We start from the raw sequence: 25,358 nt of genomic DNA on the forward strand, positions 1-25,358 counted from the left end.
TCCTCTGGTCTGCCCTAACACTGCACATGGTCATTCTCTAGTCACTGTTCACTCATCGGATCTGTAGTTTTCTTTTGTGGTTGTAAATCATTGCCCTTGCTTCTGCTTGCCCTCTTTTTTTTTACTGTCATTGATAAGACATGGAAAGCACAAGACAACAAAATGAATATTTTTTCATTGTGTTTTGTTCTGGTTTTGTTTCTTTCTGACCCAATAATATGCTCTTGTTTGGAGGAAATCGACAGGATTCAGAAAGCAGTTTGGGATGTGTTTTTGTCAAATCCAGTAAACGAAACCAGGAATTTATTTTTGACCAAAAAACCGTAATGAACTCGTTAAACATCCTGAAACTGCATGCTGGATCTTAATACCTTCAATGTTCATGGTTTGTATGTATAATTTAATGTTTAAGAGAACTGCCTATTACGTTTTGAATTCATGTTCTCTTTTGTTTCTTCATGTTTGTATTTATTTGGTGTTAACACTTGCGTTTTCCGTTCCACGTTTGTGTAATTTGATTTCCGATGTTTTGTATTTTTCATGTGATCCCCCACCCCATCCCCTCCCAATTTTCCTTTCAACCAATGTTGCACGTGCGTATCATGTGACTTTGTCATGTGGCTCTTGCATGGTGCTGATGATGTCGTCTTCGCTGGTGAACAGAAGGTAAATTTTTGTTTCTTTATCATTTTGGCTCCATTGCACGTTAGGAGACAAAATAGAAGTCAATCATGAGTTAGAAAACAAAATATTCACCCTAAGCCATCAACTTCATGGACCATTTCATTCATGAGCCATTGATTCTCTTTACACTGCCCACTTCATTTCTGGATGTTAAAAACAGGCACTCCTTCGTCTGAACTGAACCCGTAGGCCTCGGCTTTAATACAATTCAATAATCACCAAACAGTGACTCATAACAGAGGTTATATATTATATATTAAGTACAGAATACAGCGTTCATCATTCTTTATTTCTACAACTTCAATGTTCACTTAATATCCTACTGCTGAGATTTGTATTGATCTGTGGCGAAGAGGAGCTTAAAATCTAATAATTCAAACATTTATTTGGCTCAGCCCTGCTGCCGACAAAGTTTTATGGAGATTTGAAAGGCGTGTCTCTTATTATTACTGTTTAATCATATCAATATCAAATAATTACAAGATTTTCATTGTGCCAACATAGTGAATTAAAAGTAAAATTCATGCATTAGGGTTGTAAAGGTATGCCTTTAACACCTTCAATACCTTTAATAGGTATACCTTCAATGCCTTCATAACAATGTTAAAGCTGCAGTGTCTAACCTTTTTGTTATTTGAGTCTCTGTAGGGAAAAATAGATCAATAAAACTTATATCAGAGATGTCTGGTGTGATTTGGCACTGTTTTTTCAAGATGTTTGGCATATAAGACACATGTGGGTGCAAAATTAGAAATTATTAGAAATTATCTGAAAAAAAAAATATAAATAACACCAGTCAAATCCATCAGATTAATCTGAGTGCTGTCCTGATACAGAAGATTATTAAAATCTTAATATATAGATGCTACTCTTTTTGAGAGTACCAACAATTGTAATCATACACAAATGTATAATAATGGGTACTGTGGAGCGCTACAGTAGGTAATAGGCTAGTCCGTTTTGAAAAAAGAGTGTAACGTGTGTTACATGAGTAGATACAGGACACCATTGCGTAAATGCTGTGTTTATTGATTTAAAGTCTATAATAGGGCTAAAACACAGACAGGCTTAGTTAAACATGGATAATCCATGATCGGAAATTAGAAAAACAGGCAAGGGTCAATACCAGGAGACTATAGATCTAGTAAACACTGAAATCAATGTTCAGACATTACAAAACCAAAGCATCATAAGACTTTGCAACAGATACCATAGAGTATATACTGTAACAGGAGAAAATGATCAGGAGCAAACACAGAAGAGGTCAACAGAATCGAATGACAGGACTAGAAAAGAAACCAGAACAACAAATTGTAAGGTGTTAGTTGCCATAGGAACAGTGACACAAAAGGTGGAACAAAAACATAGAGTTAGCACAGAAATGTTACCGTTATGCAATTAATAAATGCTATAAAACAAGAAAAGTGGCAAAACAGACAAGTATTAGAATAATGATGCTAGCCAATCATGTGTGTCTGTGTACTCATGTATGTGGATAAGGGCAGACTGCACATTCCTTAGTGAGGTACGCTACCCTGTGTCAAAGTAAAAGAAATAACCAAAATTGTGATGGCTCTATATCTACTACAATAAACATCCCTGTAGTAACATATCACCACAAGAGAGGTCACTAAATCTCTAAATCCCAAAAATGTTACATACTGCAGCCTTAACATCAGAGTTCAACATATGTCACAAAATATATAACCTCCAGATTATTATTTTTTTTTAATGTTAGCTTTATTTCTTCTATTAACAAACAAATTCTTCTAAGAACAAGCCAACTATATCTAGAGGTAAAAAAAACCCATCTAATTAATTAATGAAGTCTGTTTCTAAAAACATTTAAACAGTGTACTCGAATCATTAAACTCTTCTCCAGTGCTGTTCATGATTTCATATTGAAACTGCATAATCATGTATTTTTACACTATATTGTTCTACCTCTAGCATGCATCATCTGTAATATGACTTTACCTGATTAAATTAACCGTTCTACACCAGTCCCACTAAACATTGCTACACGCATGCAAGTTTACACACACTTCTGTTCAGGCCTGCGACTTGTCCTGTTCTGGTGGTTTTCTCCTATGCATGTTTTGTGTGTGTCTGTGTCCACCATGTCTGCACTGTCATAGTCTGGTTTTCAAGTATTCTGATGCTGTTAAGTTTGTGCACGTTACTCTTTCTCTATGCAAGGTACCTTGGTCATTACGGCAGGTTGTGAAAATAAAACTGATGACACGGATTCTGATTTTTCCTGGCATTCATGGTAGACTGGGATGTAAATCAGACACTGCAGTTTTACTCTTGCATGGTAGAGCATGTCTCAGTCGGTCTTGCTGTTTTTTTTATTTTTTATTATTTCTTTAACCCTCAATCTTCTTGTTTTTACTTTTATAGCATCTGGAAATCTTTCAGCTAACTGGGAATGATGCTGGTGACTGGATCTCTAATTTCCAATGATGCGTGCCATTTATGAATGAAATGCTATCTTTATTACTAAACCAAGTTTATTTGGATTTCAGCAACAAGCCATGCGTTGGGACAGCCTTGATCATGATCTTGAACTAATGTTTTATGGTTTTATTTGGGCGTATATGTTCAGTTAGATGTGATATTATATTTGGGTCATGGAATGCCAAAAATAACCGCATATTATCTAAGATCTAGTTTCCTGCATGTCTGAACTAATAAGCTAATAGTTTGAATCTATTTAAAGTGTATTTGACTGAACATCACAAGGGGAAATGAATAGCAATATTTCAAGATTAATCCGACCTCATGGTTTTTTTTTCCACCAGGGTCATGAATTTGTCTCTCTCATTCCATCATAATAGCACATCCATACAGATATGTAGCTATAGCTTATGTCACCCCATAATTCATAACCATCCTGTGTGTGAAAGCTAGAGGTGGCGTCTTTGGCCAATGTCACGCCAAGTGCTAATTGGGCAACACTAGCCTCTATTTGTTATGATTAATCCACAATAGTTGCAGTCTCCTCCCAGGTTCCTCTAGTGACACAGGTGGCCAGCTAACAATCCAAACAAGCAGCCCACGCAGAGATCTGGCTTGCCCTTGGCCTTGCTGATATTATTAAAAATAATGGAGGAGCTCTTCCAATCAACATGAGCAGGATAATTAAGGGAGCACTGTCATTAGGTAGCGGACTCAGTGAGATAACGAGCTCCCACTGAGAGTACATTGCAGCGGTGCCCTCTTGCTCTAGCCCTCTTCTCATTAGCTCCAAGTATGGTCCATGTCTTAACTTCCCTCTCCCAGGAGCACCTCTCACTGATGCTCAATATTCAGAAAATGGTTTGATGAAAGACCTTGTTATGGCTTTAAAAATATATATATATAGACCATACTGCAATCTCTCAACACTCAGCTGTAGCACTGAATTATTGCTAATGCCAGGATGGTTACGATTAAACCTGATGAATTGTTCTCACCTATATCATGTTGTTAAACTGCTACAAAGAGTACAGTATAAAACACAGCTGCAGCCTGATGGGAACTGTAAAAGTTCCTATAGAGTCATTTGAATACAGCACTTTAGAACATCCTGTTAGAAGAGAATAATCATTTTTTTCTGCCACTCCATAACAACCATTGACTAATTTTTCGAAACAGCACACTTCATTGTGTTACAGTCCTGTTCTGTATCAATTGTTAATAATGTTATATTAGTTAACATGACATGACCTTTGTCATGTTGGCAAAATCAGTGCCAGCTAGGTTAGTAATTTTGGACAATGCTCCAATGGTGAATGTTTTCCAGTGAGATGTAAACTCAGTAGCAAGAATGTGAAGAACAGACATGCAGTTGTGGAAAGTACATCCTTGCCATGGTCTCTTGTAGGAACAACCACTGAACAATGAGAAAATTAAGAACAGTCCTGTAAGCATTTAAAGAATGTTGTGTTCTGCTCCAGTTAACATTTAAAAGTTGTCTAGTCAGCAGTGTTTCAGTGAATAATACATATACAGTATAAGTCTGTCCCTGTGGAATGATGGTTATGATACATCCTCAATATTTAGGTGGGATCAAGGACACTTCATGGAGACAGGAGGAACTATTCTCAGTTCATGATATCAAAGGAAGTTCATGACAATACCAGAAAATCTAAGCCGATATTAAGAATATGACTTTGTTTTACTTTTCATAGCATAACTACTTACCCAGTTGTAAAATGATTTAAATAGTGTACATGAAGGGTAACCATTTTCTCTGTATCAAAACCTATTAGCATTTTAAGTAATGTAATTTGCATGACACTTTTGCTATCAATTCCACTTCAAGAAGTAATGATTCTACCATTTAGTGGGCTTTAAATCGAACATTCAGTGATTCAAGGGCCTTTTAATCGTAACCTTTCCTGGCAGACCACAATTCCATATGCTCTCACTTAGGATTGAGCAGTATTTGATTGAATAATATGGTTTCTAACTCATTTCCAAAAAGTTTGAGCTGAGCCTCCTGTGTTTACTGTGTATTTGCTGAGGACCTGGGCTAGGACACTCTCGCTAAACCCAACCAGATCCTGTTCTTCTCTCACTATTTGTCTGTTTTCCTCAGGGGAACCGAATCCTCCAAAACTGGATGCCAAGCTGCAGTCCCCTGGTAATGAGATGAAGGTCATCTGGACCAAGCAGGACGATGGTGGCTCACCCATTAAACAGTACCTACTGAGCTATAGACCTGTGAGTAGGAGGTAACACGTTACTCCATAGTTCTCTCGTAAAAGCATGTTCACTCATACTGACCATTTGATTATTTGTGTGCCTGTGTGCAAACAGAAACACCACAACAATCAGAAGACTGTGATCCGTGTACCTAATGGCGGTGAGTTTTATGTGCTAAGAGGTTTGGAATGGAACACAGAGTACGAGATTTCTGTGGTGGCAGAGAACCAACAAGGCCGCTCCGAGCCAGGCATCTACTTCCTCAGGACCTCCGCGGAACCCACTGCTATCCCAGGTACTATTCATTTTGACCCTTTCTTTCTAATCCATACCCCAACCACAGCCCCTGTCAATCAGCACAGCGTGCAACCACTAAGCCCCAGAGTGCTTAACACTAGCCCCAGTTAACTCTTTCTTTTCTGCTCTGGTTAGGGATTATGTAGGCTATCAGAATTGTGACCAGGCTTCTCCTGGTTTTAAAGACATTGATACAGTCAGAGGTTGATGAGACTGATTTAGCTCAGTGGAGCCATAAAACAGTAAAGGATGGCTAGGTGGGCTTCTGAGGGTTAATCCTGGAGACGTGACTCTAGCTCAGTATCACACAGCTGTTCTCCAGCTCTTTACTTGTGGTCTGACTCTTCTGGCAGCGTTCAGCTTGCTGTTTTAGCCAGCTATATTGCCCCACTCAAAGATTCTATCAGCGAAGATGAGATTTTCTGCTTGGTACTCAAGAAGCAAAGCCACACAGAATCCCTGTCACCCAATACCCCTCCCTTCCATTGGCTTTGGTTGCTTTGTGCTTTGTTTGTAGGGCTGTGGTTTTAGAAAAGTTTGCATTCTTATGTAACCTGCCTCCCCACGGATTAAGAAACGGGCCCTGTCTTTCTGTCTTTCTTTATTTCCGTTATATCTTTGTATAAAAGGCTAAGGTTCGGCTCACTGCAGGCACACTGCAGTACCAAGCTTTTACTGACTGTGGTGCTTGTCTCTGTGGGGATGCTTCCTCTGGTTTTGCATGGTGATGCTTTAACAAGATTAATGTGTTAATGCTTTTCTGGGGACCTAACAGGCTTCTGCTGGTGCATGGCACCCACTCTCTCATCCGCTTGATGGGAAGCAGTCATAAAAAACAGTGGGAGGTTTGGATCTTAGATTTAAATGCAGGGTCAGATGGATTGAGTTTAAAAAGATAGATTCAATGTGTTAATCTTTTGCTCCTTATTTACAGAGCTTGTCTATGCCTACACATTGCCAGAGTAGTTAGCTCCAGTGTGTAACAAGTGGGCAATCAAAAGACATCAAGGCTTTTATTTTTGGTCCAGCATCTGCATTGCCTCAGCCTGCTTGAAAGCATCTGCTTAAAAACTGGCCAAGATATTTTCTTGGGTTGTATTAATGCCAGATCGCATACAGGTCTATCAACTTTAGGTCTATGTAATGCATACTCTTTGCAAGCCAGGCCTCTAGCTTTTGCCAGTGTGCCTGGTACATTACATCATGAAACATGGCCAAGACTTGGCTGTTTTTACAAAACTAATAGTGAAAACGACCAGCCACAGCACAATTCTGTATCATGTTGACAAACATTTAAAGATATCTCATTTACTCTCTGTTTTAAACAAAAGGTTAGAAGAACTTTTTTAATCTAGTGATTTTATTATGCTCCAAAACTCTCATTGTGTCAAGGTGTTCAGTTGTCCCATCATTACGAAGTACAGAGCCATTCAGATTTCTGTGTTCGAGATCCTCAAGGTTTTGACTTAAAAGGTGGGAAAAAATCAGATGTTACCACCTGAAATTTTTGTATTTGGTACATGGTCGAATGTCTCTTAAATCATTTGGAGGGAATTGTAATTCTGAGACTTCATACATTTCTGTACAACTTATCCAAATCTCCCCACATATAGCTGAACCAAAGTGAGGCTGCTCTGAAGCAATGGCCGCTAGCATTGCTTAGTTTTAGCAACAGTTGAATGCTCAGTCAGTCGCCCAACAAACCATTTCCACCATGTTGCATCACTGCTTGTTCATACTTTAGGTTTCTGTCAGACTGCAGCATTCCCTGGTGTAAACAGTTCATCAATAGAAAACATTATATGCTTTTACTGATGTATACCTTTACCTTGCTACAGTATTCAACTATTCAATGTTCAAAGAATATTAATTACTTTTAATACCAGGGAAGTGGCTTAAATTTTTTACATCACCCGTTGTCTGCCCAGTCCTGTCTCCATTTACCATCTCTGTATGTCCTCTATCCATGGCTTGCTATGCTGTCCCTGTCATTCTGCACTATTAACGTGCTATAGTTTTTCTTTATTTGTTTGAATTAACTTGCCTGAATTTTCCTTTAATATTCTTTTCTAATCTATAGTAATCTGTCAAGTTTGTTTCTGTATTTGACGTATTCTCTGTCTCTTTCTCTCTTCTTTCTCCCTTTTTTCCCATTTCCTTCCCTCCTCTTTTCCTTGTTCTGTCTCTATTTGTGAACTCGGACACTGCTGGACCATCACATTTTCATATGCAAAACCACTTCGGCTCTTGATTACTTTTTTCTCTTTTTTTATGTTTTTTTCCTCTCATTTGGAAACTTGGTTCTGTGGTTTTTTTTTTGTTTGTTTGTTTTGTTTTGTTTTTCTGCGGTGGTGTGCACTGTCACTGTGGGTCTCCTGCCGCTGTGTTTACGATGTGGTGGTCATGGTCGTGGCCGTCGTTTTGGCTACCTCAGCTACCCTTGGCTGCTCCTGTGTCACGTACGCTCTGGTCACCCTCATGCTCCCCATGCTGACTGTGTTCTTGCTCTCATAAACTGGAGCTCGACTGAAGAGAGGAGTGCTTGCCTCCCCCCGGCCCACTCTCCAACATCCAACCTACTGATTCTCTGATCTTCTGATCCCACTGCAAGCTTAACAAACAAGAACAACACTATAAAAGAAAGAAATATCAGTTACATGTTAAGGGGGTTAAGTCGAGTAAACAATACTTGCATCATTCTGAATGTTTTTTTTTTCATTCTGATTTTCTTTCTGATGCCCTCTGTTCTTTATTCCCATATTTTTTTCTGTCAGAATTAGGCACCGTCTGTCTGGTTTGTTAAATTTGTAAAAAAAAAAATAAAATAAAATAATAATAAGAATAATATTTTTTTTTTTTTGTAATTTTTTTTTTAACCATGGACTTTATGAAGCACTGTAGAACATATTTTGCCTATTGAGAATGTCTCCAGGCTTCTCTTGGTGATGCTTTCAGTGTACAATCACTGAGAGGGCATCTTCAACCAAGAGATTTTATGCAAGTCCTGCTTTGATCATGTGCATTTATATTCAGTTCCTTATTCCTTTATCACAGGGTTCATAACGGAAGGTTATTGTGTGTTAATATAAATTCTTTTTTTGTGACAAAATGTACATAATTTTAGATAATTCTAAACAAAATATATATATAAAGGTGTGCTTCTTGTTCTGGATTTTTTTTCTTTACTTTTTTTTCTTTGCTTTTTCTTTAAGGGAAAAAAGAACACATTCAAAACGTACTACCACTGTCCAAAGTGTGATTTGATTCTACTCTGTAATACGGTTTTGTAACTACATACCAGTGTTTCTCATGCAGTAACCATTGTAGGCTTTAAGGATAAAAATAAGATAAATGTATTTTTAATGAAGAAACAACATGAGCTTGGATCAGAAGCACTATGGGATCGTGAGTCCTGGCTGTATGCTATCTGGAGTTCATAATACATTGGATCATAATACAGTGTGAACGTAGTGTGTGTGTTTTCTCCACACTGCCACGGTGCTTAATGTTGGTTCAAATTGATCCACAGAGCCTTCAGCTGTGAAAGGCAAGTGTGTTCTGCTGTACTGGTGGTTTCTCATCATTACCCATTATCATCTGTACTGCTAAATTCTTTAGAGCTTTTTTCATTTCTTAATGCCATTTTTTAGGACACTTTTGTCTGAAAACCAAACACGACACTCATAGGCGTTTGTGTGAACCTCTGTAACACTTATAATAAAAGAACGTTTGTGACACTTGCTATATTATTCGCTGTTGGCCACCTGTCTGTCATTAACCAACTCTGGTGTATCAAAAAGCATTACTTTTTTTTTCACTTCCAGGGAGGTCAGCAGTTTTCAAATGACTAATGTCTTGTAATGTAACAGCTCATCAGTCGCATATGGTGTTGGGAACTGGGTTGTTTAAAATGCTCTCTGGAGTAAAGTTTTCTTCCTGATTCTAATAATAATAATAAAATGATAAAAAATTACGCACCATGATTTTTTTTAACACTTGCCAATCACCTGCTTGTTTAATTTATTACAGTTGTTTTTTGTTTTGTTTTTTACTTTTTCATCAACAATAGGCAGGATTGTAGCACATCACCATTTTTAACAGCCCAGCAGGGTTATAGCCAAAGTTTATTTTAGATTTTAGAGGGATGCCTGGTTAAGATCTAGAAAGCAAGTAAGCAAGCATTTTGCCTTCTAATGAGAATGATAATTAACCTCATTATCACAAACAGAGATGGGAATAACACATTTTTCGATTTTAAACAACACACAATTGCCTTGGTGTCCTTGCACTTAACTGCTGAATTGCTGATGGCACCATGGTGTGTATAGACTAATTAACCAGAGGCTCATTAACCAGAGGCATACCTTGCACTACTTTACATAAACTAACAGCAGACATCTAGGGTGACTATTGAATATCTCATTGTAGACAAATAGCTGTGCTAATTCTTCATTCGCTTGAAACTGAGACTTTAAGACAAAAGAAATTTGTAGGTAGGAACCCAACATATTTTACAAAAAAATAAAAATAAAAAGTTCTAGAAGCAACAGTACTCAAATTTCAACACATTTTACCAATAGCATAATCAAAGAGTAGATTATTTTACATATTATTGTATATTATATTGGCAATGATGCGACATATTGAATTTGATCCTTTTTTTGTTGTTGTTGCCATCAATAAGCAAGGATGTGTCTGGTGTCCACATTTGGGTGGCTGAGGCCTGCTTCCTTATGCTTACACCCATGCTCAGTATGTCAGCATCTGTCTTTTACCCAAAGTTTGACTGTTGTGATTATTGTCACTGTTATATATCATGATTACCTTGTCTTAAACCAAGGTCTGATTTACACGATGAGAATGCATTAACTCTTATTCGAGGTAGGTACCATGCTTGTGGTAAATAACAATACAGTAACACAGCTCAGGAAGTTTATATTAGTCAGGTGTGTGAAATAGTCAAGTCACATTTTACTCAGTAGGACATTTTACCACTGAAATCACATAAAAGTATAAAGTCATTGATTTATAAGCGGCACAAATTCATTTACTTCTTTCAGTTTGAAGGTGAATTTGGTTTTTATGATTGATTTGGGGGTTGGTATTGTATTGATTTTAGGTTTGGCATTGATTTGGGGTTTGATTTGAAGTTTGATTTTGGATTTTATATTGCTTTTTGGGGTAGTTTGGTATTGATTTGGAGTTTGGTTGCCATTGATTTGGAGTTTGATATTGATTTGGGGATAGACTTGGTATTAGCTTGGGGTTTGTAATTGATTTTGGTTTTTTAATTTATTTATTTATTTATTTATTTATTTATTTATTTATTTATTTATTTATTTATTTAGCTTTTGTTTTGAATTTGGGCCTGAAAATGGCTTCATCCAACACAACCTCGCCCATGCCTCATACAAGGTACTTTTATTGCCTGCAGAAGTCATACAACAGATATTTGACTGTAGGAAAAGAAGCCAGTAAAGGGTTGGTAGGCTAGTTAGAATAAATCTTTCTTTGAGATGCTGTTACAAAAGGGATAACACCTAATAGCATACAAAAGAGTGTTGGGGCTAATTATCCAGAGGCTAATTCCCCAAATGCCTCACTGTATTCCTGGAACACTGATAATTCCATTACCATGATAAAAAGACAAGACCACATGAAATCTGTTATGTAGATAAGGACTTTGCTAGCATGATGCTAAAGCAACTTATCTTAAATCAGATTAAATAGGATTAAATATCATAACAGCCTCAGTACAGCCTTTTAAATTGACAGTGCAGAAATATATGCAGCAAATCAAGTTTTTTTATTCTTTTTTATTCTTTATTTAAGCAAGCAGAAGACTTGGCTGGGACTGGAGTACTACTACTTTGATCATTTGACCCAGTAACTCTATTAATTTTTACTTATTTTAAAGCCAGAAATATTAGTGAATTGCAGAAGGTCTGTTACTGGGTTTTCTGTGTAGCTCTATCTCTTATTATGCTGCAAATTAGCACATTTTCTATGGTTATACAAAAAGGTAATACTGCAGATTGTCTTAACAGTTTTATTAGTATTTCAATCATTTATGTACAGCAAAACCAAGTATTAGACCTGTTACAGTAATTAGGAGAATATTGTTCTGCCAAAATGTCCATTATTCAGTTTGTCCCATTAAATATTATTGGTAAATGTGCTGCTAAATAGACAATAACTTGTATTTATCCAGTATGCTGTCCAGACTCGAGAGAAGAGGAGCTTCCAGCCTAAAATCATGAGTTCATTCAATATTTATTTCCTTTTTAAATGTACATATATGCTAGAAGATAGCTCATACCCAGAAGAAATTTTTTAAACAGCCTGATACATTTTCCTTCATGTCATTACTAGTGTTTTATATTCAATTTGTCATCTCCGCAGTGAGAGTCTGTGAAGACAGGTGAGAGGCCTATAGGACATTCAGGACATGTTGCTGATTCAGCAGGTGGGGGCTTCAGCGTTGGAGAGCTGAGAGCCAGCCTTTGTTCATAGACATGTGATGTGATTTATTGCTGCGCTTAAAATGCATCCCGAAGCAGAGGAAAACAAATGTTAGGCCGCAGAGAGTCCTGAACCTCTTGAGCTGGGCAGTAGATTAAAGCTGCCACTCATGTATCCCACTTTCTGAGGCCAGATGTGCTCTCCCAAACCCAGCTGGAATCAGAGATGGAGAAAAAAAGCTGGAAGAAATACAGAGGGGAGATAACGTGTGAGTGGCAGTATATTGTAGCTGTCCCGGTGAGCGATCACTTCGTATCTATAAGACATTGCTGAGGATCGAAGAAGAGAAAAATTCAGTACTGAATTCTTTAAAACACTAAAGAAGGCTTCTCAAACATATGGAACTGTGAAGACAAAAACCAGCACTAGATAACCTAAATATGAGTTCATATCTTTACCACAGATGTGTGACAAATTAAAGGAAAATCTTGTGGACCCTTTTTATTCTAGTGGGAGGGGTCTCTTCCAAGATAACTCTGCCCCATCCACAAGACATGGGAGCTCGGTAAATGGTTTGATTTTATTAGTATAAAATTGTGAATGGACTATAAGTGTAGGTCAGGCTTATCCCCCAATCACACCCGTGTGTGTGTGTGTGTTTGTTGTGTAATGTGTGTAAGAGAAGCTGTATACAGAATGTTCTAACTGATGCACACAGAAGCTGCACGTTTTTCTAAAGTGCTGTGAATATTGCCTTGCTTTTTTCTCTAATCCAGTTCTGCTCTGAACACATCGATAATTCATAGTCTCCTGACACATTTAATAGTATTTCTTTATAAGGTTCAAAATTAAGGGTGCATTACAATATATATAGGTATTTTAGTTCTGACAGAATGTCAGCTAATGACAATTAATTACACAGCCAGGACAACATTGAAGGTTCTTACTTCCTGAGCTGAACGGTCCCTGATCAGATCGGTTTAGTCGAAATTCACAGGCTAGTATATTAAGAAGTTGCCGGAAATAATGTTTTCCAACCTACTCTAAGAAGGCTAAGACATAACAAGACAACTTAAAAGAGGTGTTCATGTTCAACCTGGTGGTCTAATCAGACGTATCCCATATAGCTCAGGCTCTCAACCCTGAAAAGCATTAGAAGCTGGCAGTGATGACTGACTGGAACGCACATGCTGTGGAAAGATAACACGGCTTCACAGAGGCTGTTCTGGAGGAAAGGAAGAATCTTTGAATGCTGCCAGTTATTATTTATTTAACAGGAGGGCTGAATTAGCAGAATATTTTTATTTCATTTTTCCTATTTCTTACTATTTCTCAGTTTCTCCAGTTGAATAAACCATTGGTTCCTCCATAGCTTTTAATTTCCTGTCTTGACATTAATAAGACAAAGTGTATTTTTTTGTTAGGGAGTGATCGAGTGATGTCTTCAATCTCAAAGAGCATCAAAAATCCCAAAGGTACAGCTGTATCTCTGATTGTTATAAAGCTCTGAAACTCCTCTATAATGTTCACTAAATATCACCTTACAGAACATTGACCTTATCGATGATTACACAAAGTTTTGTAAGTTTATATGGAGCATCCTTCCACCATAGAAGTCTCTTAAAGGTTGTCACTACGGAAACGATATCATATAAGCATATTACATGAACCTTGCAGCTGGAATGACTGGCTGTTGTATCCAGTTTGTATAATTGCAGTGTAACGTGTAATTGCTATAGATGTATTCACATTATTAATATGGACAGCTGATATTCTTTTGCTCAGAGCACAAATTCCGGTTGCCAGTTCATTCCCCCTGGAGTGCTGCGTGGGTGCAGGTATGCTCAAGGGCACAGTGACAGTAGCAGAACATTAAAACGATCTTAATATTGCTCATATTGCTCATATTGCACTCATAACCTCACAAAGTAAAGGCAAATATTCTCACTATGTTTCCAACACCTACCCAATTACTCACTCCTTCAAAGTGTTGTCCATGTTTAGATTTTCAAATTGTGCCTATATATTTAAGAAAATCTTCAAGTTTCAGACTGTTACCACAACGCAAATGTTTTTAGCACTGGTAAGTAGTATTTCTTTTCCTGTTAAAATATAGAATAGGGTACAGTATTTGTGTTTATTAATCCTTTAAAGTAGCATCACTGTAAAGCACCAAACCCCTAAAATAAGATTAGAGTCTCAATTTCATGCCAGCACAGTTTCTGTGTAAAAACTCCACTAGATGAAAAAACATGAGCTGCAAAAACCTTTGCCTCTGAAAATGGATGTTGTCCAGATGAGTAATGCAGGATGATCAGGGTTTCAGTTTTCTGTTATACTGAGTACATATTATTCTGTTTTTCCAAGGAAGTGCTATCCTGTACATTTCAGCTGTTGTATTTAACCATAGGACTGTGTGTGTGTGTGTGTGTGAGAGAGAGAGAGAGAGAGAGAGAGAGAGAGAGAGAGAGAGAGAGAGAGAGAGAGAGAGAGAGAGAGAGAGACTGGCTTTGTTCCTCATTGAACAATGAATAATTGTGTTTTTTTCCCCTTAAGGATGCACAAAAAATGTATTCAGCTGGATGACTAATGAAGCAGAATATTTTAAGTTACTGTTTCTGTTGTTTTGCTCCGGTTAACGCTAACCTACTCAAATCGAATCCTTTTCTCCTTTTTTGGTGATCTTTCACTATACAAATTAAGCATGAGTCCCCTGTCTTCAGGAAGTGAAAAGTAGTGTACAAGCGTAGGCGTACTTTCAAAGCAATATAAAAAGCTTCTTGAAATCAGTAGCGGTCAGGTCACCCAGAGCAACAATTAAGAGAGAAATGGAGCAGTGATAATGTGTAATAAAAATCAATCAAATTGTCTTGAAATTTCAGCATGCGCACAGTAATAGCACAAGTTGATGAGTTCAGTGTATTTCTAACCTAAAACATTTATTTGTTCTGAGAAATTAAAATGATTTGAAAAGTAACTCAGTAAAGTTAGTAAATATCAGATACTTTTTTTTACTCAGTAAATATCAGATACTTTTTCATGAGTTCACAAACTTTTTTTTTCTCCAATGATTTCTTAATTTCTTCAGTCATGCTCAAAGAAAAACATCATCAGTGTACTTGACTTACTGTACAGCCTGATGACACAAAACCTTGAAGAAAATGTATAACCTTGGGCATTTTTTTGAAAAATTTTTATTGTTCCACATCATTTAGCTGTACAACTCGGGGAACTCTTAAAGGTTCTATGTAGAGCCCTTTAACAGGGTTTTAATAAATGAAACTTTTGAAACTTTTTGAGTATTTGTTGACAATTCAGTAACTATTTTTTTTTTTTTTTTGCATTGAGCATTTTGTTATTTTCTCCGTAAAGAAAATGTCATAACACATGTCTGTGGTTATCGTGGATGAGATCACCATGCAGATCATCACGGAGTAAAATGTGTGGATAGAGTGATAGAAATGATACAATATTCTTTGTATTTAAAGAATAAATCATTTGTGCTGCTATAGAAAAAAAAAATCAAAGACGAGGATTTGGAACGTGAGCTTAGTGTTACTGTTAACACTCTGAATGTGCTTATTTTCTAATAAAAGCACATTCTTAACATGACATTTATATACTGTAACAAATCAGTAAAATAAGTTGTTATATAAATGTCATGTTAAGAATGTGCTTCAAACTGGTTTTTAGTGCATTGTTGCTTTGAGTATTGTGTTATCATAATCTAATTCTACAGTCTTCTAGAAGTCCTTGTCAAAGAAGAAGTCTTGTGCATCAGATGTTCATTTTCAGAAGCCCACACTCAGCACATTTCTTTTCTTCTTCTTCTGCTGAAGACCCAGTGGTCAGTGGTACAAGCCTTGGTACAGGAGCCATCGTGGGCATACTCATCGTGGTTTTCCTCCTGCTGCTTGTTGGTGTGGACGTCACCTGTTACTTCCTCAACAAATGCGGCCTGCTCATGTGCATCGCTGTTAACGTCTGTGGCAAGTCTGGCCCCACTTCCAAGGGCAAGGACATCGAAGAGGGCAAGGCAGCTTTCACGTGAGCACTTCATTTCTTTTCAGTTTTGTTTCGTCTGTGCTACAGGCACCACTACGTCCATCAAACCTCTACTTTCATTATCATTTCCATCAGCTCTGTAGGAAAACTCATAACAGGTCTGATTGGAGCTAACCTGACACTGTGAATGAGAATAATGGCAATATGATGGGTTGTTCGATTGGAGTTAAGAGCAGGGCACTGTGATACCGGTTAAAATAAGAATAATGTGGAGTCTTTGTCATAGACCTTAAATCATTAAAGTTAACTGTTACAGTAAAATTGGCCTGTAAATGGTATAATTCTGTATGAGTTTAACACAGGCTGGTATTATAGTCTGTGTATTAAGGGAAATCTTGCCTATTACAATCTCTGAAGCCTAATAATAAGGAAGAAAAGTATTAGAAAGATTGGCCAGGCTAACCTGCGCTAAAAGCTGATGATGTATTATGCTAATCATATCGAAGAGTAAAATGGCTTCAGGAGTCAGCCAAATGTCTAAAAATAAGCTAGAAAAGAAAAAAAATACAATGACTAAATCTACAGGTTTTGGGTTAGCAAAATGTTTTCTGAATTTTAGTTTTGTTTCTAGTTTTGTTAAGTTTTCTCTGTGTTCGAAGGACATTTTCAAAAATATCTAGATGCGTCCCAGATTGCGTACTTATTCACTCCATGCTTTTGTGTAGTATAAATAGTGAGAGTAGTTTGACACTGAAGGTTCCAACAAAAATTAGTGCACGTCGAGTACCCGGATGATGCACTTATTCATCTGGAAAAAAGTGTGGAATGTTGAACACGTTATGCACTCTGGGCTCACAGCTTTGCTTACATAGAGGAAAGACAGCTGACAAATCTGGTGGACATCTCTTACAAAAGTTTTTATTTATCCTTTTAATTAATTAGGGGGAAGTGGTAGTTCAGTGGTTAAGGTGTTGGACTACTGATTGGAAGTTTGTAAGCTCAAACCCCAGGTCCACCAAGCTGCAGCCCCTGAGCAAGGCCCCTAACCCTCAATTGCTCAGCTGTATAATTCAAAAAAATGTAAGTCGCTTTGGGTAAGGGCATCAGCCAAATGCATTTGACTTCATTTGTCATCAACTGGAAAACAGCTTATATTTTTTTAAGTTAGTAAAAAGGCATTAGTGTTCCATTTGACATGATACTATCCTTCTAAAATTCATACACGGGACGGAAGATCTCTGAAGCAAGTCAGCTATGAACAAACATTAAGCCATGAGACGCTTTAGAGAGTAAATATTTTTATCTAATGAAAAATGTTAAAAAGCACAACTGAAAAAAAGATCACACACATGAAAAATAAGATCATCTACAGGCCAAACCCTAACACCATGATACTGAAACAAATGAATAACTGAACGCCATAACCATAGACGTAAATCTTACTGAATGCACTTCTCTCGATGAAATACAAGAAGGAGAAAAAAGTTGTTGTTGTTTTTCCATAGAGAACAGAATTCGGTCAATATCATTGATTTTGGTCCATTACTTTCAAATTTTTAAAAGCCTTGCCATCTGACAAATAACTTTTTCATCAATATGACTAAATTACCTCTGTTGCGTAAGTATGCTTGACAAAATAAATAGTTTAAAGTTGCGATTGGGTGTTTAAAGTTAAACTTTATCTAATATTAATACAAGGAAAAATCAGTGAAAAGCTTTTATATAGATTTGTTACACATAATATGTTTAGTGTGATGATGTAGAAAAAGCAGCACATATAGACAGAGGATTTATTAGTTATATTTGGATTTTTAAGTTACATCCATAGATAACCATTCATTTACTAGCACAAAAAAAATAACAAATGATTGCTCTCGAGAATCTGTAAAGCTGCTTAGGTCACTAATATATATCTAAGGTTATAACACTGTACTCTGTCTGACAAATATTGATCTTTTTTCCATCATCCTCTTCCAGTAAAGATGAGTCTAAAGAGCCCATAGTGGAAGTGAGGACCGAAGAAGAGCGCACCCCCAACCATGAGGGAGGAATCCCTACTGAACCCAATGAGACTACCCCACTTACCGACCCTGAGTGAGTGTCTCTTACACATATGCATGCCCTCACACACTCATAGTCTCACACATGCACTCACACACATATCTATGCATAGAAGTCATAAGTCATGCATGCAAAGCAAGGAAAAAGGTTCTCAGGTGGAGTTAATGGTGGCTTGGGTCACAAAGAATTGGCATGCATTATGGTTTACTTTGAAAGAAGTGGCTTCATGAGAATAGGCAGCTAATGACATCAATGTCAGAACAGTGAGCGTGGGGAGTGCTTTGAATAGAGGCTAATACATGACCTGCTGGAGAGCTATTTGTGAAGCATGGTCAGTGAATGAGAAGGAGGAAACTATGCTTCAGAACGCACCACATGATTCTGACACTGAGAGGTCTCGCTGTTAGTGTGATTAGTCCGCCCGATTGCAGGGAAGAACACTCCCAAGTCTGTTGTTTGCCTTTCCAGTCATGTAGTGTTTATCACTTTAATTACACTGTGTTTTATTAGCGCATGTTTATAGACATGAATGTTTGAGACATGAGTGCAGGCATAAATATATTCGTTTTTTTTTTTCCTTTTAAAGTGAATGTTGCAACTACTTACACTTGGGCAGTGGGCGATATGAGAATATATTAAAATCACAGTAAACTGCATTCACTTTACAAGCATTAATATAATACAAGCATTTTTTTTGACAACAGTGTGGAATAATAAAATTGGGCCACATTTATCTTTCATCACTTATCTTCCAACACATAAAGTTGTGTGTAAATGTTTTCATAGAGCCAAACCAATTGAGACATTTTCACCAAGTTGCTTGTAAATAACCAAGCGTTTAAAGGAACAGCTGATTTACGTTTAGTTACACTAACAAAACCCTGTAAAAAAAAAAAAAGCTGACAACATGATGTCTCCTAAAAGCTGTAGCTAATCTTCCAGTACCGCAGCTTGCACTCTTACACCTCTTCCAGGGTGCCATTACTTTCTTCCTTACTAAATAAACTTAACTCCTCACACAGGATTACTTTCTAAAACTGTCTGTGTTGAAAACTTGATGTTTGTACAAAACTGGTGCAGGAAGCAGTATCACTAACAAAGTATTAGTTTGCTAATTTAACTAGCCATGTTTACCAATAATATCTTTGTGATGTAGGAAGTAGGATACATCAGGCTGTTGGTGATACTTTTTTTTTAATATTAAATGCAGTTTTAATTGGCACAAACATTTATCATGCTTCTTTTTTCATTGTAGCTAAGCTAATATTTCTGTATAGCAGGCTAGCTTTATCTATCTATCTATCTATCTATCTATCTATCTATCTATCTATCTATCTATCTATCTATCTATCTATCTATCTATTTATTTATTTATTTATTTATTTACTTGCTTAAGTGTAGCTAATCACCACTTGCTGTGTAGCTACCTTGGCTTTAGTAAGAACATGTAGTAGATTTTCCTATTAGTACTGATTCCATGTCAACTATCATTAGCTAAAAGTTGCCTTCATTCACATACATAAAAACAGATGTAAATTGTAGTTTCACGCATTATTACTTTTGACAGGGTTTCAAACCTTCAACATTTTCAAAACTGGCTTTCAGGACAGTAGCATTTATGTTTTCAAAGCTAGCAATGCACATTTCAGCCTCAAACACTGTAATTCAGTGAAGTGTCTGTTCCTGTTATTGTTATTTTTTTACTCAAACCTCAGTGTCAGTGGCACTGTTTAAAACTTTAGCTTTGCCCATTTTCCCACTCATTTTGCTATGTTTTCCTATTTCCATCATAACCCACTCTCATGATCACCAACTTAGGCATGTAACAGAGGGTTATGAATGGAAAAATCAAGTTTCAGGACTTTTGAAACTATTGTCATTACTATCATTTTTATGTGGATCTGTTGCTTTGCTGTTTCTTTATTTCTAACCTAAACCATGATACATATTGTGTATCATAACAAAGTATTGTGATACGATTGTTCCATATCGCCCAACCCCCACTTACACTATATGCATATGTGTCTTTGGCTTCCCTCCCACACTGACAATATGGTCCTCTCTCTCTCTCTCTCTCTCTCTCTCTCTCTCTCTCTCTCTCTCTCTCTCTCTCTCTCTCTCTCTCTCTCTCTCTCTCTCCCCTCTCTCTCTCTCTCTCTTGCGGTCTCTCAACCTTTCTTTCATCTTCCCCTTTCCTCTCAGGCATGCTGCTGACACCACTGCCACAGTAGTGGACTTGCTCCCCTCTTTAGCCACTAACTCAGAGTCCGTCACTGACAGTCCCGCTAGTGAGAGTACCACCCTCAACTCCTGCACCGCCCCTGTGCCTGACCCCAAAATCGCAGCCCCTTCTCAGACTAGCGCCCCCAAAGCCAGCATAACTTCTCCTACCTCCCCTCCTGCTGACACACCACTGGTGGACCTCAGTGATGGTCCCTCCTCGCAAGATTCTCGGCCCTCTGAAACCCCCAAATCCACTCCCTCTTCATCTGAACCCAAAAATGCTACAGATGGCATCCAAAATACAGATTCAGCTACAGTCTCACAGGTAGATGGAGGAGCCCACCACGCATCAGATGCTGATCTGGCCAACTCCAACTCCACCAGCGCACCAGCTGTGCCCAGCCAGGACGAGTATGGCTCTAGTTTGTGTGTGTGTGTGTGTGTGTGTGTGTGTGTGTGTGTGTGTGTGTGTGTGTGTGTGTGTGTTAGTCTTTGTTCTCACCACTCTTCTCCTTCTGTTAGTGCTAGTCTCCTTCTCCTAACACCCACATTCATTCCACTCACTCCCTCATTTCACCAATATGAGTGTTTCATGAGGAAATACAGTATCACTCCAGGCTTGAACCATTTGCTGCTTATGAGAGGATCTTGGATTTATGTCCAGATTTTGCCAAGTGATTTGTACCTGAGCCAAAAAAAAATTCAACCAAACATAAACTCGTTCAGGAGACATCTTGATGTAGTGCTTTGTGTGAAATACATAATGATACTCACTAAAAAAAATTTCTCATGTTCTCCCCAAATGTGGTCACCTGCCAGTTCCTACCCATCAGCTAGCTAGCGTTGTCTGCACTCGTTTTTGCACTGGTCGTACAGCTCACTTGATTGTTTAGTGTCACTATGATAAACACAGGAAATATGGCCAATTTTGCTCTATTGACTCCAAACCACAAAAGGCTGTTTCAGTTATGGGACTTGAACTTGCAGCAATACAGCATGAGCTTTTTTGTTTAGTTTTCATAATTAGTATAGATGCAATATATATGACCTTATCAAACATACAGTAACAAAAAAGGTGATAGAGGGCAATGCTGTGTTTGCAATAGACTCTTATTACTCCTTACCATATAGCAAAAGTAGCTTGAAATGTGGTTTGTTATCTTCAGTTTAAACCTTGACCTAGACAAATATTCAAGAACAGTGAGGGAAGTCAACATAAAGCAAATTAGACAGTGTCCCGAAAGTCTCTATACATAAGGGAAATTAACACTTTTATAAAATTTTGTTGTATTTATGAAACATCCTCTACGTGATTGCCATTTCTTTGTAAACACTCAGAAGCATCTCCTGCACCCATGATGCTAATACATCTGGTGTTCTGCATGTAATTGCATGGTGCAGACTTAAGAGCTATTTCCAGCTGGAAGAGTAATTTCGATATGTTCTTCTTCTCTCAAAGGCATTCTTAAAGGGAATTGGAAAAAATATATAATATATACTAAGAATGAAATATTTTGGAAGATTTTGTGCTAAAAAGAATTAATTTCCCTTATGTATGGAGACTTTTGGGATACAACGTAAATCTAAAAAAAAACTACCTTTTGATTGGCCATGAAACAAAATATATAGAGTCTAGAAGCCATTATGAATATTGCATAATTTAAACCACTATTTTCATTGTTCCAAAGAAAAGAATGTCTATTTGGTAATAAAGGATGTTTTAAGCAAATTTAACTCCCATGTAGACCCAGGGACTGCTCTCACAGTGCAAAATCAGGACAAGAACCTTGGATCCTCATATAGCCACCATTACCCCTTTACCACCAAAAAGAACCGGGTGCTGGTTCAGAGCTAGTGCTGGTGCTGGTTCAAAGCTGGTTCCACTGGTGAAACTTCTAAGAACCGTTTTGCCTTTCCATCGGTTAGAGAGCCATCACAAAGCCGAGTCTGACGTCACTGTATACGTGTCACGTGTCCCAGCAACTTTAGCGCAGCAGCAGCGAACACAAACACAACATCAACAATGGCGGATGTTGCTTTACTGTTAATGCTCATGGCTTTGTGAACCTACACTGGCATGCAAACGCGGCGAATCCAACACGTACATGCAGCTCCATGTAATTTGTATAAACAGAGGTTGTAATCGAGAACGTACATACAGTAACATTATTTTATCATTATCACAGAAAAAGGTAGCCTTAGAATGTAGCTACCTACTATCATGTGTGCTGATAATTGATCATATTGCGGTAAAGTAAAAGTGTATTAAACATTAGTATACTTAAGGTACATTATTAAATGTGCTAACAGTAGACAGCCCCTGACACAAGCAGTTCTTAAGTCTAGACCAGCAACGTTTTGGTGCTTTGGCTGTTCGAAAAAGAAAGAACTGGTTCTAAATTAGGCTCTGGCTCCGAACCAGCACTCAAACTGCTTCGATGGAAAAAGGGGCACGTGTCTGTTTTTACCTACTCTAATGTACAGTGTTCCTAAACAGAGTTGTTCTGCATGAATTACCTGTGCCACTGGTGAAAATTGGATCGTTTGTGGCAGGCGTTCAACGCAAACGCCATTATGAAAGTGTGAAATTGGTTGCCTTTTTGGGGGGGGTTTGTTTTCAGGAATGAACTAATTGATTCCTCTGTTATCTCTGAGAGGGGTGACTGCAAACAGGAAGCTCCTGCCATAAATAAATCGGCGCATTTCTTCTCATTTAGCTTCCCTCACGCCCTCGGCACTCTCAAACGAACAGGCACAGTAAAAAGTCAATATGCGGTCTTAATGCATCCCAAGTGGAAGTGTGATTTAGGCGATTCTAAAGCTTGATGGAGAAAGAGATTTGTCTTAATGAATGTGACTGGGAGGTAGGGTACTATCCCTGCTCCCTCAGGTGATTCATCGCAAGCGTGTTTGCCTACTATTGCTACTGCCAGGCTGGGCATGCCCTGTCGGTTTACATAAACGTGGGGCCTTGTTTTTTTTTTGCATGCTGCTTTCAGAATAAACGAACCAAACATATCTCGTAGTAATATCTCGTGTCAGTCTGCTACATTCTGGAAATAACTTTTGATGCTGAAAATTGTGAATTGAGATGGTGAATACATCTTTGGGTTTACTGTGTTTATTGTAACACAGGCAACTGAATGGCACATACACACACAAATGGACCTGATTTAGTATCCAAATAATACTTCTGAAGGACAAAGGAAGCAAGCTGCTGGGAGATCCTGCTAAGAATTGAGTTTTTATATATATATATTACACAGGCTTTCAAAGAATATTCTCATCATCTTTATGTGGAGTACTTTGTTTTATCAGAAACTTAGAATGTGTCCCCAGTTAGCGTACATCACATGCCTTTTTCCCCTCCCTCTAGCCTCTGTTCAGTCATTCACTCCAAAAAGGGATACTAAGAAGAGAGTCCCCTGTAGTAGGCCTTCACCACCTGCCTCTGATGACAGAAGGTATTGAGCCTGCTTTATCTCTGGGCCTAGGTAAAGTCACAGGCAGCAAAACCTGAACGAATTTAATAGAACAAATGGATCCCTGATGAATATTTAGCTTGTCTTTGTCTCTTAGTCTTTTGATCCCACCTTATTGAGGAAGTCAACTCGAATATGAGGTCGAACTGTGAATGCCGGTGGAATGAATTGCTATGACTTGACCATAGTGCATCTCTCTCTCTCTCTCTCTCTCTCTCTCTCTCTCTCTCTTTCACTCTGTTTCTATGAGCTTATACTGTAGCTTTGATCTCATTTTCACCCAGTCATTTCATTGCATCTATTGCAGCACAGTGGTCACCTTACAGCTCCAGAGTCATGGGGTCAGTCCTGAGCTTGGGTTACTGTCTGAGTGGAATTTTTCCTCAAGTCTGTGTGGATTTCCTCTGAATTCCTCTCAAAAAACAGGCTGGCAGGTTGAGTGGCTACTCAAAATTATGCCTAGGTGTGAATGTAGATGTTGGATGGTGGCCTGCAATGGTCTTATTATTGTTTTTGTTAGTTTAAATGTATGTTAAAAATTGCTACATCTCGCTAAATATTTTAAAAGTGCAAGATGAGCATTCACGAAATACGTGCATCGAATGTTAGGAGGAGTTTTTGTTGTCTAGTGTGGGTTTGGAGTGACAGCTGCAGCATATGGCTAAATGCATCTCAGTCCATCTGAAGTGTTTTGAGCGATGGGATTTAGATCTATTGCAAATGATTGCATTTATATGGATAAACTCCATCTGGATGTACTCCTGATAATCAAGACATAAATGGTGACTTTGATTAAACAATTTCTAGAAAAAAATCGGAATCAGATGATCAGCTTTTCTCTCTCTACCCTGAATGTTGTAGCAGCATATTTTTATTTATTGATCATCTTCAGTGCTTGTTTTATCTTGGCCACGATTGTAGATGATCTGAAATGGATCACAGGAACACTGGGTAAAGGACAGGAACAAACCCTAGGTGAGACTCCTCAATCCATTGCACCAGACTCACACAGACACAATCACACACTCATTCACAGTTAGGGACAATCTGGGCTTGTCAGTTATCCTGCTGGCATGAATTGGAAGTAAGTGAGGAACCCAGAAGAAACATGCAGAGACCATGCAATACACTGTACAGATAACTCACAATCCTGAGCTCAGGATGGACCCTAGAGCTATGCAAATTAAAATCAATAACTACTAATTCTCAGGTAGCCAAACCAAATGATAAGCCAAACCAAATGATATGTTCCATCAACAATTTAATCTAGCAGGCTTCTTTGCCGGTTGTTACCAGATGGTTACTATTGGACTTCCCACTAGGCTTTGTTTTTTCCAAGTAAGTTTTTATAGAACATTATTTGGGTGATTATTACACAATCCTCAGATGCTATATAATATGTTTCAACAGATGTGCAGTTTAGCTGTAGTTTGTATGATTTTCGACCACCTG

General features: G+C 37.9%; 1 protein-coding gene across 10 annotated transcripts in view; it reads left to right on the plus strand.

The window, feature by feature from the left end:
* Positions 1-25,358, plus strand: part of ncam1a (neural cell adhesion molecule 1a) — a 258,401-nt gene that overhangs the window by 227,849 nt on the left and 5,194 nt on the right. For 6 of the 10 annotated variants that reach the window (XM_047805604.1, XM_027134124.2, XM_047805606.1 and 3 more), the window contains 5 exons: positions 5,270-5,394; positions 5,491-5,671; positions 15,975-16,182; positions 18,118-18,234; positions 20,404-20,835. In XM_047805604.1, coding sequence (XP_047661560.1) covers positions 5,270-5,394; positions 5,491-5,671; positions 15,975-16,182; positions 18,118-18,234; positions 20,404-20,835 — 1,063 coding nt within the window. Of the gene's footprint in view, positions 1-5,269; positions 5,395-5,490; positions 5,672-8,107; positions 8,486-15,974; positions 16,183-18,117; positions 18,235-20,403; positions 20,836-25,358 lie in introns of those variants that run through there. The other 4 variants (XM_047805609.1, XM_047805610.1, XM_047805611.1 and 1 more) reach the window with 2 other exon arrangements.

The sequence above is a fragment of the Tachysurus fulvidraco genome, chromosome 21, assembly GCF_022655615.1.
Source record: "Tachysurus fulvidraco isolate hzauxx_2018 chromosome 21, HZAU_PFXX_2.0, whole genome shotgun sequence".
NCBI lineage: Eukaryota > Metazoa > Chordata > Actinopteri > Siluriformes > Bagridae > Tachysurus > Tachysurus fulvidraco.